At 34.0% G+C, this 18,579-nt stretch overlaps 1 protein-coding gene across 1 annotated transcript; it reads left to right on the top strand.

Annotated features, from left to right (window-relative positions):
- The first annotated feature begins 927 nt into the window (after positions 1-927).
- On the top strand, positions 928-18,244 carry LOC140041043 (double-stranded RNA-specific editase 1-like). The gene is made up of 3 exons (XM_072087408.1): positions 928-1,071; positions 10,684-12,178; positions 15,385-18,244. Exons 1-3 carry the CDS (start codon positions 1,059-1,061, stop codon positions 15,911-15,913), a joined length of 2,037 nt encoding a protein of 678 aa, XP_071943509.1. The 5' UTR covers positions 928-1,058; the 3' UTR covers positions 15,914-18,244.
- The last annotated feature ends 335 nt before the right edge of the window (positions 18,245-18,579 follow it).

The following is an 18,579-nucleotide window of genomic DNA, read 5'->3' as shown; positions in this document are numbered from 1 at the left end:
CGCACAGGCCAAACAAAAATACCAGGATTCGTGACAAATAATAACAAAGATTGCTATATTATTACGTAAATACCACAGAATTAGCCACTAAAGTAGGTACTAAATACATTATTATTCAGAGTATATGTGGTCAAATATGATAAATTCTGTTTGAAGTTTCGTAGCATGCCATCCCATATCGAGCCCAATGCTCAATTATGAATACAATTGTTATCGCGTGGGACTGTTCCACTTTGAATGGGTAGATAAAAACGATGTGGGATTGATTGAACTTACGTATATTCATTCATTCATTCATTCAAGGGTTTTATTAAATAAAACGAAAATTTACATTGTAGACAAAGGCTAAATTGTGTAAAATTTCCCAAAATATTTATTTATTTATTTAATTTTATTCCTTTCAGTAAAGACAATACAACCATAGGCTAACATAAAACGTGACAGTTTTATTTTGCACATATAAAAAAGTTATCACATTAAAAGAACATCTTATATTAAAATGGAATTAGATAAAGTACATAATATGAAAATGAGAAAAACATTGAAAAATCAAAGAAATTGTTACGAGTCATGGCCTAATAAAATATCTATATTAAAACTTATGTATTATTTGTTTATTATTTCACATTGGTTGATGACGGCAACTTTGGACTGTATAATGGTGAAAACGTCTGTTTTTGTTGGAAAATTGTGAGATTATCCTGTATTTACTCGTTTTACGTACTGTATTTTATTTTCTCGGTATGTAGGTATAACAAATGTTTGTTTTATAATGTGGTACACAAAACAATGGCAAATAATAAAACAACAATTTTCACCAAAAAAATAAAACTTCTTCTGGTGGTATATGGAGGTGAGCCCTCTATCAAACAAAGCACGCTGGTATTTTTATCCATCTCGCGCGGCGCGGCGGCGGTAGCATCATCATCCCGAAACAACACAACTGGCTGTATTTTGTGCATGCTTCTCCCTAGGAGCTTGAGCCTTGATTCACGAACAAAAGCTAGTATTATTAGCTGTATTTATACAAACAAGTTGTTGTATTCCATCTTTTAATCATGATGGAGGCTGGTAGGTTGTATTTTAGTGTAATTATATCAATTATTTCAAAATGTTTGTAATGTAGGCGGAGATCCATGTAGGCCTAGGCCTAGGCCTAGGCCTACTACTAGGCCTACTAAGCCTAATAAGGCCTTGCCTAGCTAGCCAGCCATATTTCATGTCAATGAGAAATTACCCTTCGGGGGGAGGAGGAGGCCTAGCTAGGTTAGTTTGTTAGCTAGGCCTAGACCGTCTGGTACTGTAGTTATGGTTGTTTTATGAACAGCAGAGCGGTAGTCTGTATGGAACTCCGTCTGTATGTAGACACACAAGTCTTTGGTTGTTTTATTGTGATGGTTGATCTGGCTGGGCAGCCATTTCATGAATGATGCATCATGCATTATGAATGGACCGGATGGATGATGGATGGAGGTAAAAATATCATGATTTTCTGTTGGTCCCAAGTAAGTACACTTCCTGCTGCAGGTATACATCCAGACGATTTTCTTAACATTGAAATAACCAAGTGCACCCACAAACAAGCAATCTTTTATCTTAACGAAGCTTACCAGATGTGAAATTGCGTAGGTAGAACTGTATGGAAATCTAAATCAAATTTCTTTACCCTGTAGCACCCCCATAATACTGTTAATAATCAGTATAGGTGGTTTTCATAGAACATTTAATTTATTTTATATTTTAAATTACTCTACCAGAGTTGAATACATTATAGGGCCCGTTCGTACGGGTTGAAATTTACCAGTTATTCCCGCTGTGAAGTCGCGTGCGGTAATTAAATTTTGCCTTTAGCTATTTAACAAACGAGGTAAAAAGTCCACCAAATTTAGAGGTAAATTCAGCCTACGGGCGTATAATAAATCTCCGATCAGCCTACGGCGTGTAATTAATCTCCGATAACAACGTTCGTGTTTGAGGCGGTGTTGTCCTTGTTGGTTTGCAGGGCTAGAACGTCGATCGTCAATATTTTGGTCTAAATCGTTGTTCAGGGTAGGCTCAAAATCATCGTCAAGTAACATAAAAATGGTCGTAAGGAGTAGGCATATCTTGGCAGGATTTTCAGCTTCAAAGTCAGGGAATAATTTCGCCAGTGTAGCATAGCAAAAAGCTATACAAAACAACCTTATTGCTACACATTTATAAAATTGTGTAGCAAAAAAGACAATACAAAACTATGTTTCTCGACTAAAAAATCAGTTTGATAAGCAATAATTGCTAAACAAAATTTTAAAATGAAATTGTTCCCTGAAAGTGCATTAAAGGTGGTCGTAAGAAAACAAGTTGTAGTTGGTAAAAATATTTAATAACAGTGAACGCCTTTTTCACAAAACAGAAGACATCTTCGATCGATGACAAACAAATTATGCCGTGCAACGAAGCGTAACCAACAGAAATAACATAGCGTTTTCACAGGATTTCAGGACACCATGTTAATTAAAAAATCGTAACTCTTGAACGGAGGATCGTATGAGAAAACAAATTACTGTGAAATGTTCTTAAAAGATTGGCCTACATCACTGTGTAATTGAAAAAAATTAGACATTTTTTTGTCACTACTTAAAATCCATCGAAAAACACCACAGTGTATAAGCATAGGCGTTTGTCACCGGCGTTTTTTCGCGGCAAAGTCGCAGGGCATATGCTTTACACCGTGGTGTTTTTTTCATGGCCATGAATCGTTCAAGCATGGGCATAAAACTGGTTATAATCGGTAAATAATCTGTACGTACGAACGGTGTCTGATGCATGCCTTGGGGCTAGGTTGAAAATAAACGCTTATTTTTTTATACGTACGAACACAACCATAGAGTTCAACAACCTTGCATTTATCTCTACATAGCAAGGTCGTTTAGGCAGTTACCAACTTTTTCCAGTAAAAGTAATAATAAGTATTAACTAGAATTTAATTCGTCACTTTGACGAATTATAGGTGATCATTTTTATCATTTTAATGAAATTAACATTTTTTAAACATGCATGTACGTTAACATACGATCGTAAAAAGTTGATGTACGCCATCCTATGACATGATGCATACGCTTATAGTGCCTATCATATGCCATATACAATATGTACAGTATATACTGTATATCTATATACAGTGTAGCGTAGGTGAAATTACGGGACCCACATCGTGTTCTAAATTGTTGGTATGATAGAATTATCAAAATAAACTCGAAGATGACAATTACGAAAGATAATGAATTGAGCAAATAAATATAAGGATTGGAAGAGAATTTGACACGTAGAAGCGCAATGCGCGCTCTTTGAAATTTGTATAACTTCAACTAAAGAAATTTAAAAACTACTTTTTAACTTCAACTGGCCATAAGATAACGTCACAACATCCGATAGGCTTAATTTTTATATGAATTCATATCTACATTTAATCAGCTTTCATAATAAGTTATAATCTTCAAGGTCACCTTTAATTCTGAAGAGCTGTAAGATATTCAAATGTATGGTGTAGCTGAAAATACACGACCTAGGTTATTCAAGTTTTTACGCATGATGACGTCATCAAAATGAAAATGTTGACAACTCATGAGAAAGATAATTAATTGAGCAAGCACATACTAAAAGTTGAGCAAAAATTTGGTTCAAATAACGGAGATGCGCTCTATTGAATGTGATAACCCACACAAAAAGATAAAAATTACTAATTTTTAAATTCAAGTGGCCATTTGATGACGTCATACCATTTTGTACGTCTAATGTGTATATACATTTATATCTGCAACTCATTGGCTTCCATATTAAGTTAAAAAAATTGGGGGTCATCTTCCATTCTGAAGAGTTATATTCATTTTAAAAGGGCCCTACTTTTTACCATTTTTAGCACTTTTGTTCAATTAATGTGCGCATTTTGTCATGTTTAACTTGCTCGTATACCGTTATTTTAAGTCGGACTGGACTCAAAATCGGAGAATGTACTAAGGATTGTGTGCAGAATGTGATGTACACATCAAATTTTATTTTCTACGCTTTTTAAGGATTGCGTGCGCAAAAACGTATTTTTGCGCAGTAATTTTTTGAAACACGCAAATGGCCTAATTCATGCTCTAAATTGATCAAAACTTAATTTTGACCTTTTTAAAATCTTTACGCGCGATTTCACGTGCATGACCTTGAGACGCGCGAGTTTTTATTTGCTAATATTTTTTACCTTGACCTGAAATTTACGTGTAGTGAATTTCATAAATATTTGATAATCAATTATGGACATATGATTGATAATGTGATTTCACAAAATCGCGTATACGTAACGTCACGGTTGAGTGATCCCGCTGAAAAGCTTATTATGGCTAAGTTAAAGTATTTGAAAGACATTGTGAAATTTGTGTGATCATTGTTATTCAAGTTTTTGAGATAATTGCTAAACAAAAAGTGTACAGAAAGAAGAATAATAACAATAACTAGACATGAAACTCGTCACTTTGACGAGTTAGTTATCCGCACCACGACAAACGCCACGTGCACGTCATACGTTGGAATGTTGCACACAGATAAAGATTATGGCATTATGAAAAGAACTGAAGAATATGATATGCTGTTAGTGCTGAATTCTGTCAATTTTGTGTCATATAGTATATACATGCAAACACTACAGTATAATCTGTATACATATTATATACAGTGTAGAATAGGTGAAATTACGGGATCCGCCATTTATTGCAATTTTTAACATGGCGACGGTATCAAAATGAAACACTTAGATAGCAATTTCAGAAGGAAATTATCTTAGGAACAACATATTAACGTGTAGAAGAAATTTGAATACGTAAAATATAGATGCGCACCCTTTTAAATGTGATGAACTATTACGCAAAATATGAAAATACAACTTTTTTTATTCAACTGGCCATATGATGACGTCACAACATCTGATTGGCAAAAAGTTCACATGATTTTGTATCTACAATACAATAGCTTCCTGAAAACGTTTTAATCGTGATTATCACATTTTATTCTTACGAGCTAAAACAGATTAAAATTTACTGTAAAGATGAAATTAATGACCAACGTAATTTAAATTTTTAGGCATGATGACGTTAAAAAAATAGAAAAAAATTTAATTCATGCAAAAGATAGTTGATTGACCAAGATTATATTAAAATCGGGGTGAAAATGGACAACGAATAAGTGGAGATGTGCTCTATTAAATGTGATGAGCAATAACGAAAGAGACAAAAATCCTATATTTTACATTCGTGTGGCCATACGATGACGTCACAATTTCCGGTTAGCCATATTAATGCATGATCCGATATCTACAACTCATCAACTTCCAGAATATGTAATTAAAAAAAAGTTCTCCACGTAGTTTAGAATCTATGACTGTTTAAAAATAGGCATAATTTTGACAAATTTTTGAACTTTTTCATCAAAAACGCACGTAAAGTATCCAATTCAACGTGCCCGTATGACGTAATTGTAAGTCGAAATTGTTTTAAAATTTGTAAAATTACTATAAAAGGCTGGAAAAACATAATTCAATAAAAAAAAAATACTTTTAGCGCTACGTGCGCACCACGCGCATAAAATTGTTCGCGCGCGTGGGAAATTTTGACATGGTCAAAATGTCATGATCAGCGTAGAAAGTTGATTAAAAATTAATTTTGCGCATTTTGAATTTTAAATGCGCGTGCGCGCGTAACTTTGTGTAAAACACGCAATTTTTTTCCACAAAAAGTTAGCGCATGATATAAATTAAAGTTTTGCTAAGTTTCAATTTAAATTGTTATATGGTTTTAAATCTATGTTAAATACGCGAAATTCATAAAATCGTGCGTAAGTCACGTTGCGCATTTCTGACGTCATTCACAATAGGAGGTGCACAACTTCACGTGAATGCCCATATGTTGACAAAGTTATTAAATGTTATGTTTACACGTTTTTGAGATACGCGAGATACAAAAATAGAGGAGAAATGCGCGTGCGCGCGTAACGTCTTGTAAAACATGGCATTTTTAATCCACAAAAAGTTTGCCCTTGATATGACTTAAATTTTCACAAAGTGTCAAAACAAATTTATGCTTGGTTTTTAGTCTATGATCAATCATAAAAAATCATAAAATCGCACGTAAGTCACGTTGCGCAACTCTGACGTCATTCAAAAATAGGAGGTGCACAACTTCATGTAAATGCCCATATGTTGACAAAGTTATGAAATGTTATGTTTACAAGTTTTTGAGATACGTGAGGCACAAAAATGAGGGAGAAAGAAATAAGAAAAACTAGACATGAAACTCGTCACTTTGACGAGTTAGTTATCCGCACCACGACAAACGCCACGTGCACGTCATACGTTGGAATATTGCACACAGATAAAGATTATGGCATTATGACAAGAACTGAAGAATATGATATGCTGTTAGTGCTGAATTCTGTCAATTTTGTGTCATATAGTATATACATGCAAACAGTATAATCTGTATACATATTACATACAGTGTAGAATAGGTGAAATTACGGGACCCGCCATTTATTCCAATTTTTAACATGGCGACGGTATCAAAATGAAACACTTAGATAGCAATTTCAGAAGGAAATTATCTTAGGAACAACATATTAACGTGTAGAAGAAATTTGAATACGTAAAATATAGATGCGCACCCTTTTAAATGTGATGAACTATTACGCAAAATATAAAAATACAACTTTTTTTATTCAACTGGCCATATGATGACGTCACAACATCCGATTGGCAAAATGTTTACATGAATTCGTATCTACAATCCAATTGCTTCCAGAAAACGTTTTAATCGTGATTATCACATTTTATTCTTACGAGCTATTACAGAATAAAATTTACTGTAAAGATGAAATTAATGACCCACGTAATTAAAATTTTTAGGCATGATGACGTCATAAAAATTAAAATATTTTTATCTCATGCTAAAGAAAGTTGATTGACCTACACAATGTATAAATGTAGGAGAAAAAGGAAAACAGATAAGCGTGATGCGCTCCATTGAATGTGATGAGCAATAACGAAAGAGACAAAAATCCTATATTTTACATTCGTGTGGCCATACGATGACGTCACAATGTTTTTTTAGCCTTATCGATGCATGATCCGATATCTACAACTCATCAACTTCTAGATTTTGTAATAAAAATAAACGGTTCACGGTTTACTTTAGAAACTATGACTGTTTAAAAAAAGACAAAATTTTGACGATTTTTTAAGCTTTTTCATAAAAAACGCGCATGAAATGTTTAATTCAACGTGTTCGTGTGGCGTTATTTAAATTGGAAAAGGTCTAAATTGTTTTCAAAATTACTAGGAAAGACTTGAAAAATATAATTCAAGAAAAAAAAAATGTTTTTAACGCTACGTGCGCACCGCGTGCGTAAAAAATTGCGCGCCCGTGGGAATTTTTGACATGCTCAAAATGACAAGAAACGCATAAAAAGTTGATTAGAAATTAATTTTGCGCATTTTGAAATTTTAAATGCGCGTGCGTGCGTAACTTCTTGTGAAACATGCCATTTCTAATCCGTAGAAAGTTTGCCCCTGATATGACTTAAATTTTGTCAAAGTGTCAATACTAAATGACTTTTGGTTTTTAATCTATGATCAATCATTGAAATTCATAAAATTGCGCGTAAGTCACGTTGCGCAACTATGACGTCATTCAAAAATAGGAGGTGCACAACTTCACGTAAATGCCCATATGTTGTCAAAGTTATGAAATGTTATGTTTACACATTTTAGAGAAACGCGATCCACAAAAAGGAAGGATGGAAAGAAGAATAATACAGAAAAAAAATGTTGATCTCATACAATAACAAGGAGTTATCCGCTTGGTATACCAAGCGGATAACTAAAAAAAAAAAAAAAAAAAAAAAGTAACAGGACGATTACAAGGAGTTATCCGCTACTAAGCGGATAACTAATAATAAAGATTTTGTACAATAACAATAGGTGATCATTTTATTCTAAATGATCACCTAATTAGCCCACAGTACACTAGTCTACATGTAGGAATGTGGTCACTCCCTATCCATATGATAAGGACATTATTATAATTCTTAATTCCTATTGGTCAAAGTATGTGACTGGTGAAACTCTTAATATCACTGGTATCTAAAGTTAAAACACACAGTAACATTCATCCTTACCTGATACACATCATTTCTAGCTTGTTGCAATCTTATCTATTGTTCATCGATTTGAATCTAATATGTTATTCACTTGGAAATAAATTATATAGCTTTTTTACATTATATTAGTAGTTGTTAATTATATACCGTTGTGTCTACAACAATTACTAAAACCCTTTTTTTCATCTACCTTAAAATCTATTTTTTAAGTATCCAATTTTAGTATTTCAACATTCACAATTCACCCACAACTTATCATTAATGCTAAAGTTATCTTAAATAGTGTACAATAGTATTGTACACATTGAATGTAACATCAACGCTGTAGCAAAAGGTTTAAAACAGACGAGGCAAAGATGCTTTGAATTAAAATATGACGATATCTGCTGGGGATTTGAGGTACAGTAGGTAGTGAAAATTGAAAGTTTCAGACAACCCTGAACATATTGCGCAATAGAAAATCATTTTCAATGTAAAAAATATTAATGTGAAATTATTAATTTCTCATGTGGTCTTCCTGTCTGTCTGAACAATCAATGAAAATCACTATTGGTTTTTAGCAAACACACTGTTTAAAAAGTTGTGGTATAGTAAAACCGTAGATTTCAGTTCTTGTTTGCAGCATGCTCATTTTAGGTTTACTTTTATAGGACACAAAGTAAAGGTCAGTAGATCTTCTACAAATTTGTTTTGTATTGTTATAGAGTTAACCTGTACAAACATAAATGTTAATTGTTGTCTGATTTTCAAATAATATTTTAATAATATTCTCTTTTGAAGACTTGCTATAGTAATTGGTTGATTTGTTAGGGTAGTTAATAATATACCACATTTATATACTGTAGCGCTCTTTTCACGAATAAACATTCTCAAAGGCGCTTTTAAAATACAGTAAGACAAACAATGCATCAAAACAGGTAGTTATACGCCCAAATATGGTAGTGATCATCATGTCCATATATGGGCACATGATCGCATTTTTTTTTATCAAATAAATTTTTTCATTAAAAAATTTGAAAACAATTTTTAGGGGGACAATCCTTAAAGATGTATCTTGATTTCCCTTTTTAAAAAAATATTTCGAAAAGAAGTGGGTAATTTTGAAGTATCATAATAGTTATTAACTTTCACCAAAATTTTGTAGAAAAAAACATAATTTAACCGAAATACAGACGTTTTTTGTTAAAAAAATAACTTTGTCAGTCAAAGTTTTCAGTCAAAACATATCTCATAATTCAACGCGCTTGTTTGGCTACTCTGTATACATAATCATAAAACTTCCTTGCGAACTGTGTGAAAACACCTCAACCGTGACTAGTTGTAAACAATCCTAATTAGCATAACGTATACTCGTGGTTTGAAATCTTTGTTTAGTTTTACTCGTGACTATTTTTCAAACGAAATGTAATCAAATTAATGTACCTGTTAATAAATTACGTAAACTTGTTGTTTTCTGCTCGACTTAAAGTGAATAACTTTAATATTACTTTGATATGGCCAAATATTTTTTTTTTTCATTTTTTGTAAATTATTGTAATTTGAAGTAAACCACAACAAATTAATGTTTCATTTGCTAAACCACAGTTTACTATCCAAAGTTTGTGAATTATAAGTAGCTACAGTATAGTACATTAAGTAAAATACTAATCTTATAATTATCAAGAGTCTAATCTGTTTTGTTGTTCCTTTGTGGTATTACTGTATATATCAAATGAAAACCTATTTGTGGACAGAAGACAGCCAGTGTCTCTATCCCCAAAGAGTTGATCTGTTTACTCATGACTTTACTCTAGTGGTTCATGTTTATTGAAACAGAGAGTAAAACTTGTTGAGATCAATTAATTCAAACAGCACCGAAGTGAGTACACTTCTGTACATTCCTCAAACTCTCAGCTTGGTTACCATAGCAGCAGGCAGTAGCCTAAGGTGATATGTTCACCCTTGTCCTGAAGTAGAAGCACACACACAAAAGATGTGTCATGTGATTATACTGTAGGATCAGCATAATGTTTATATTTGTTATCTATTCTTTATACTGGGTAGCCTCTTCAGTCAGAGACTGTTTTCCAAGAGGGCCCACTGTATACATAAGTTTGTGGCAGTGGCTGTGTGTGAACTAGTACATCAGGGTAACCCACTACCTGCTCGAAAGATGTACTACGGTAGCTCTTTCGAGTGCACATGAGCTAGATGTGTACACTGGATCTACGGTTTACTAGAACCATGGAGCGAGTGAGCCTTGAACCCTTGATGATGTTATGGCTACGTTTTTACGGTTCCACTGTCTTAACCACTCGGCCACTCATTCATACAGAATATTATTGTTTTGTAATTTTCATAATTTTGTAATTTACTTGTATTTTAAATAATACAGTAAGTAAATAAATTGGTGTATTCATTTTAATTTATTTTAAAGCAAATAGTTTTAAGATATTTTTATTTAAAAAATTCGTACTCTAGCCATAAGTGAATAATTTAAAAGTAAATAACGTTCAATTTTGTTTTTGTTTATAGGCAATATTAATGAAGACGTATTTGACATGAAAGAAAATGTGAACACAATGTTGGACACCATGTTAGACACCATGTTGCAGAACGAAGATTTTGGAGGCGACGTGAGCGAGGATTATCAAAAGGGGATAAAACGGAAGTTTGAAGGAGATGCCGACACGACGGATGATTCTACAGACGTAAATACCCCGAGACGACGAAGAAACAAAAAACGACCAAAAAAGATGAAACAGCCAGCCCTACCGAAAAACGCTCTTATGGAGTTGCACGAGATTAAGCCAGGTTTGAAATTCTCATTGGTCGCGCAAAAAGGCCCAATACACGCCCCGACATTTTGTATGTCTGTTACCGTTAACGAACAATCATTTGAGGGAGAAGGCACAACCAAGAAAAAGGCAAAACTGAATGCAGCTGAAAATGCGTTGCGTTCGTTTATCCAGTTTCCAAATCCAAACGAAGCTCATTTAGCGATGGGCCAGCGTATTTACAGTTGCGATTTCACATCAGATTGTGTGGACCCCTTTAACCCGCCTCCAAATGTTGAAACAAGTTCCGCAGTGGTTTCAACGAATCCCCCGGAGAACAATGGAAATTCTAAACTCACGCAACCTACACCGCCTGATCAACCAAGTGGAAAGAACCCAATTATGATTCTGAATGAGATGCGGCCCGGACTAGATTACGAGTTTATCTCCGAGTCGGGTGAAAGTCACGCAAAGAATTTTGTAATTAGTGTCAAGTTAGATGGTAAAACGTTTACGGGATCCGGTAGAAACAAAAAACAAGCGAAGGCGCGAGCCGCTCAGTTAGCCTTAGCTGAGATATTTGACGTGCAGCCGATGCATCCACCTGGTTTACAGCCAATACAGAGTGAAGACCCTTACATGGTTCCTGCTATGACGCTGGCGGATCACGTGCACACGCTCGTTCTTCAGAAATTTGGCGAGTTAACCGACAATTTTTCTTCGCAGTATGCAAAGCGTAAAGTCTTGGCCGGTATTGTGATGACGGTGGGAGACGACCTTTCAAAATCGCAAATTTTGTGTATCACAACTGGAACGAAATGCGTGAGCGGTGAATACATGTCTGAAAAGGGTTTAGCCGTTAACGATTGCCATGCAGAGATCGTAGCGCGCCGTTCGTTGTTGCGTTTCTTTTATTCACAACTTGAATTGCACAAAGACAGAGAAACCATTGAGCAATCCGTTTTTGAAAACTTAGGTAACGGATTCCAACTACGCGAAGGCCATCGCTTTCATCTGTACATTAGCACGTCTCCTTGCGGAGATGCTCGTATTTTTTCACCGCATGAAGCCACGGGTGAGGCGGATTTGAGTGATAAACACCCAAATCGCAAAGCACGAGGACAGCTTCGAACCAAGATTGAGTCTGGTGAAGGAACGATTCCTGTTAAGTCGGCATCAACTATTCAGACGTGGGATGGCGTACTCAGAGGTGAAAGGTTACTCACGATGTCATGTAGCGACAAACTAGCTAGGTAAGAAAAATATTTCAAATATTATTTTTATTATTTATCTGAGAAATCTGATTATTTATTTATTATAATAAGTAAGGAATCTATCATTACAGTTCATTACATTTCTCAAAAGGAACTTCTTTGAATTATAATTTCAAGCAAACACAATATTATATAATAATAATTCAATAAATAAAATGCATAACAAATCTACTGTAGATCCTATTACTGTATATCCTATATCGAAATCCAATCAATAATGCGCATACTGTACAATTAAATGTCATTCGTAATTTTGTAAATATTATATTCCTTTATCTGCATTTATTAATGTCAACATGCTAAAGGTCAATTTGTTGTTTTTAAGATGCTAAAGGTCAAAGTTCATTACATACAATTTTACAGTTTATCCAGATTCGGAACCAATATTTTTGTCCGGCCAGTAAATCTAATTCTTTTTACAAAATGCATTCTGATGATTAAACGACGGAATGTTTTATAAACTCTAATGTATCCCGGACATTTGGTTGACATTTAAAGAAATGATAATAATGGAATGTGTGTCTGCCTAGTCTTGTATATCTGAGCTAATGTCTTCCGCAATGTTTAATATTTCTTTGTATGCAGTATATTTTGGATGTACACATCCTACTTTATTTATATTATTATACAGAACTGTAGTCCTAAGAGGCCTGGGTGTTTCATTTAAAGACCCCTTCCCTGCAATTTTGGACGTTTTTTGGAAAATAATACATATTACTTTAAAAACATTAAACCATGTCATTCCTTGTCTTAAATTTACGTTTTATGGTAAATTATGATAAAAAGTGAGAAACAATGCACTACCTAAGTAGCTCGCGGCGATCGACCTCTCGTGGACGGTCTTAGGCCTAGCCTAGCTAGGCTTAGTTTTGTAGGCCTAGCTGGTAAACATCGGTAACGTACGAACATCATACGCTAGCTATATACCTAGCCTGACGTTGTATAGTTACTGCATTAATTGTCTTTCTATTTTTGCCAGACTCCGTTGATACAAATTGGGGAAAACCCGGTATTTTCGCTGAAAAGTTAGGAGTCTTCCATTTGTTTTGGCCTCACGATCGATCGAAAAGTGGGCGAATTACAGGTGAAAAACAAAAATATCAATCCGCGCGCAATGCATTTTGGGATTTATAGCGGGCCTCTATAATTATTAGAATCGACTTATTTTTCACATTTTTAACCGTTTAAAGACGAAAAAAGTTATCGCAATAGGACCATATAGTATTATTTTTACATTAAATATAGTTTGTGATCTTAATTTAGATCTAAAAAACGTAGGGAAGGGGGGCTTTAAGGGGTTTAATAAATTTTTGAAATTTACCAAATTGAACTGTCTCAATGTAGCCTGGGATTGTATTCGAGCATGGGACTATACATAAGCTTGGTCTACACTATCAAACTTTATGTGACAAAAATTGTGGTGTGCCCAAATATGGACATGTCATATCACTTTTTTTTGTCAAACTAGTTTGATAGTGCACACAGCTTTACTACTGTATAATAGGGTGCATACAATACGTTCCTATTTTTCATAATTTACTGTCTTGTTTGACTAACTAATTGTTGTCGTCATTGTTCTGTTATTATTACAAAGCTATTTATATCACAATTTATTATTCTCTAGTTTTATAACAACCGTTAATTTCCACCGATGATTTGCTCTAGAAAGCGTAGACCCTCTTCCACCTGCCAAATGAATGTGTAATTATACTATTTATTACATCCTATATCATTGAACATGCTCCACAACACTTTGAAATGTAAAAGTTATTAGAGAAAATGTAACTAAACACATTAACTGTTGAAAGAGGTTTAATGTTGTCTGTGTACACGCTTTATTACCACTCTGACATTCAAATTCCAAAGAGGTTTATTTCCAAAACATCAGCTAAGTCTGAGTTTAAAATTTGCTTAATGGTTGTGAAATGTGCAAAAACAAGTGAAAGATGGTCGAGGGAACGTGAGAATACGCCCTCGTCGTTTTGGACAATGACTTGCGGTTAACACCAGTTGAGTTTCTGCCGTGTAACACGCCTATCCGAGTACAAACTAAAAACTGGTGGCAGGCATAAACGAAACCAATGACTAGACTATTGGCAATACATTACAATATATTCTATTGTTTAACAGACAAAATCACTTTCAGAAGCCTATGTTTACTGATGTCAATAACCTATAGGGTTATTAATAGCAGGAAAACAATTGCATTTTAACATTTTTTTATTTCATACTGTACTCATCCAACAGAGAGTAACTCGCCAAAGGATAAACTATTTTTATAATTTATCTGTTTATCATACTTAATCACTGTAAAAACTAAGTCTCATTTGAGGCTTAAGGAGTGGAGTTGAAAGAGTTGTGAGTTACAGCCCTGGCACTAGGTCAGGATTGAACTTAAATAAAATACTGCTGGTATTATAACTACCCTGGTGTTAAGCTTGTGTTACTCCCAAATTGGTATTACTATACAGTGTGAGCTGAATATGTTAGTACAGTACTTCACTCAGTTCACTCAATAGTATTATGATTTATGTTACAATATCTGTGGCTTACACTCTCTGTGTTTTTTTTTCTGCATCATCAGTTTATAATTCATCATGTCTAATTTGCATAAATTCTATACTGTACTGTGGAGTATTTAAATACTGATCATGAATTAAAATTTTCTGTAATCATAATGTTATATATTATTTTGTTATTTCGAAATGTTTCCCTTAGTAAGTTGGTATACAAAACTGTACATATTAAAGACTTGCACTGAGGAAGGATTATTGTAATATTACCTGAAAGCTCTGCAATTTATTTTTAGCTGTTACTTTGTTTTGATTTAGCTTTTTGCTTATTTTATATGTACTGTGTCTCCATTGAGATCCAGCCATTGATATCCACAGAATTGTCAATTTTCAGGGCTTATTTTATTTTGTATCTCCATTCAGATCCAGCCATTGATATCCACAGAATTGTCATTTTTTCAGTGCATATTTTATTTTGTATCTCCATTGAGATCTAGCCACTGATACCCACAGCATTGTCATTTTTTTTTCAATGCTTATTTGATTTCAATCTATATTGAAATCCAGCCGCTGATACCCACAGCATTATCAATCCCCCTCCCCAGTAATTTTCCCTTTGTTTTTGGATATAATAAAAATCAAATTACAAATATTATATTATTGTTTTGTTAGATGGAATATACTGGGTGTACAAGGAGCTCTGTTATCACACTTCGTTAAGCCTATCTACCTAAGCAGTATCATATTAGGGTCACTGTACCATGCTGAGCATTTGCTGAGGGCTGTCCACACACGTATGAAGAATTCAGAAAATCTGCCAGGCCAGTACAAGTTAAACAAACCGATGCTAAGCGGAATCAGCAATGCAGAGTCTCGGCAGCCTGGGAAGGCGCCAAATTTTAGTATCAACTGGACGAGCGGGGACAGCGGAATCGAGGTAATCAACACGATGACCGGGAAAGATGAGAACGAACAGTATTCTAGATTATCGAAGTACGCTTTGTACTATTCGTTCAAACGATTGTACCGTTTACTCCCGAGTTACGTTGACCACCAGCAAGAGGTCAAGATGTATTGCGACGCAAAAGCCCAGGCTACCGAGTACCAAGAGACGAAGAGGCAACTAGTGAAAGGATTTGAAGAAGCTGGTTTAGGACTCTGGATCAAAAAGCCTATTGAACAGGATATGTTTGACCTTTGAACTATTTTGATATGGATGAGCGCTTTCATATTCCTTATACCACGCTACACTGTTTTTATCAAGATATGTGGAATTTTAAACTGAAAATTATGACTTTTATTTTAATATTTTAAGTTTAATACTTTCCTATTTCATGTACAAATGCATCATTTTATCGAGTTGGTTGTAAAAAAGTGACTCTGACTAAAATTATTCTGTGTTTTTTCAATTTCAATTTTTGAAATATTGAATAAATTGATTTATACTATTGATCCAAAGCTTTAAATTGTATAAATTCATTTATGCATCTGGAAATTTCTTGAATATTCTGGTTAAAATTAAAAGGTTTTTGATAATTTACTGAAAATAATGTACGTTTTACAAAATTCAACAAGCATATTGTGACCAAACACTGCAGTTGCTTATTTAACGTCGATAGTAATTTCATCTCATTATAGCTGTAGACTGTATAGTGTGTATTTAGGCATGTTATGTCAACCAACACATGGTTGTGGTTCATCCACAGTATAGGGCTTTTGTACTCATGTGGAAATGGCAAAGAAACCTGCAAAATTAGCACTATTTGCACACTACACTACAGTAGCAGGGCTGCTCTCAATTGAGGTCTTAGCAAGTTGTTTTTGCAATAGAAACGGTTATCTATTTCCAACAATTGAATTTGAATTGAAATTGAAATGGTTATCAATTTCAAACAAAAGTACAATTGTACTTTTGGTTACCCGCAGGTGCTGATAGTACTTTTGTTCTGTTTTATTGAATGATGCCGTACCTTGTTTATGATTTTTGTATGTTACCTGGAAATTGAATAAAATAAAATAAAATAAAAAAAATAAACTTTATTTACACAATAATTTTTTAATGAGATCTTCATCAAACAAAGCTATACTGTAATACTCAAATGATTCTTTCTGCAATTGTTTGTACAATGTAGTGTCTGTTGATCGTCGTTCCTCATCAAACTAAACAAAATTAAGAGTGTTTTATAATAGTGTACTTTGCACCAGTATATAGTCTCATGGAAGAATCCATTTAGTTCCTCAACTATTTATAATAACATTTTTTTTCAGTATTCATCCAGTACAAAATAAGTTAATTCAACCAAAGCAATCTAATAAAAGGATGCTGAGCTCCAGAGATCAAAGGGTTTATCTGTGGCTGCGACATTTCCATGGCCTTTAACAGACACTGCGCATCGCGGAGAATATGTACATAGTACAGTACTGTTGTGGTATTCGTTGCAGCCAGACATAAGATCAAAGTTCCTATCTTGGAAAGTGAGCTCAGCGTTCTGTTGTTAGATTGTCTTGACTCAACGTTGTTGATTCTAATTAAGTTAATTACTGTGACTTTATCTTTTGGTTTAGCTACATATATTTTCAGATGATTATCAAAACATCATTTTCCAAAAGAATTTTTATACCCACTATGTGTTTATCATTGATAAACCTATTGTATCCTCTACATATTATTTAAAAATGTGAGATAGTGTAGAGCTCCAAATCTATTGATTGTAGAATCCGTTAGTATTTGTGTTTGTATTAGTTTTGCACCTATGTAGGACCAAATAAGTGCATGTGAATTTTTTTAATCTATTCATGAATTTCATTAATTTTAGATTTGTAATGAATTTAATAGTTTTTAATTTGTATGTATGATTAAATGTGTGTAACTATTCAATTGTTAATTTTACGTCATCGTGTGATTACGTTGTCGTGTGATTACGTTGTCGTGTGATTACGTTGTCGTGTGATTACGTTGTCATGTGATTACAGTACGTCGTCATGTGATTAGTCATGTGTTTACATCGTCATGCGATTACATCGTCGTGTAATTATCCTTTTTGGATATGATACTATAGAGTACATGTTTTACTGCTGTTTTCTTGATGTAGCTCTTTATTCTTGTATACTACAATTTTGATATAATACAGTGATATACTGTTATGTTTGGTCCGACACCATCTATTATTGAAAAAGGGGGACAAAATTAACACTTACTATCGGAAACAACATAATTTTACACTATATTTCTTGTTGAATTCCTGTTAAATCACCTTTTTTTGTAGTACTGTAAATGCAACTGAAGTGAGTTACCATGTTGAAACCCATTAATTCACCATGGCTATGTAAATTACCACAGTTGTACTGTATAGCGGATGATGCCACATTAAGGTGGGGAGAGGGGGTATCCTAACCCCATGTATAATGTAGTTTTTTCCTAATGCTTGTTGCTCTATTGTATAACATACAAGGTTGCACTTGTGATCTTGTTAGTAGCCCATGTATGTTCAATTATGCTTTTGTCAATTGCAATAAAAACTATGAAGGTTTAGTCATTGCTTTATTTTGTTGTCAAAACACTAATATTCAGTTATGTTTTTCTTAAAAAATCGATACGAGCTAAAATGCTGTGGCCGTATTCACCATTCAAGCTTAGCCTAAAGGCCAATTTACACAGACAAGCGGTAACGGTAATAAAAATATAGAATCTATATTATTCCTTATGACCATTTACACGCAGCGTTAAGCGGACGGGCGGTTATATAGATAGACAAGCTACATGGTTTTCCACTTACATTTACCGCTCCTATTTGTAAATTGGCCCTTAGAGAAATAATTACCGTTATAATATCTCCTGGCTAAATTAATCTAAAGGAAGTGCTTATA

The sequence above is a fragment of the Antedon mediterranea genome, chromosome 2 (genome assembly GCF_964355755.1).
Source record: "Antedon mediterranea chromosome 2, ecAntMedi1.1, whole genome shotgun sequence".
Lineage (NCBI taxonomy): Eukaryota > Metazoa > Echinodermata > Crinoidea > Comatulida > Antedonidae > Antedon > Antedon mediterranea.
This window is presented reverse-complemented; position numbering and strand designations above follow the sequence as displayed.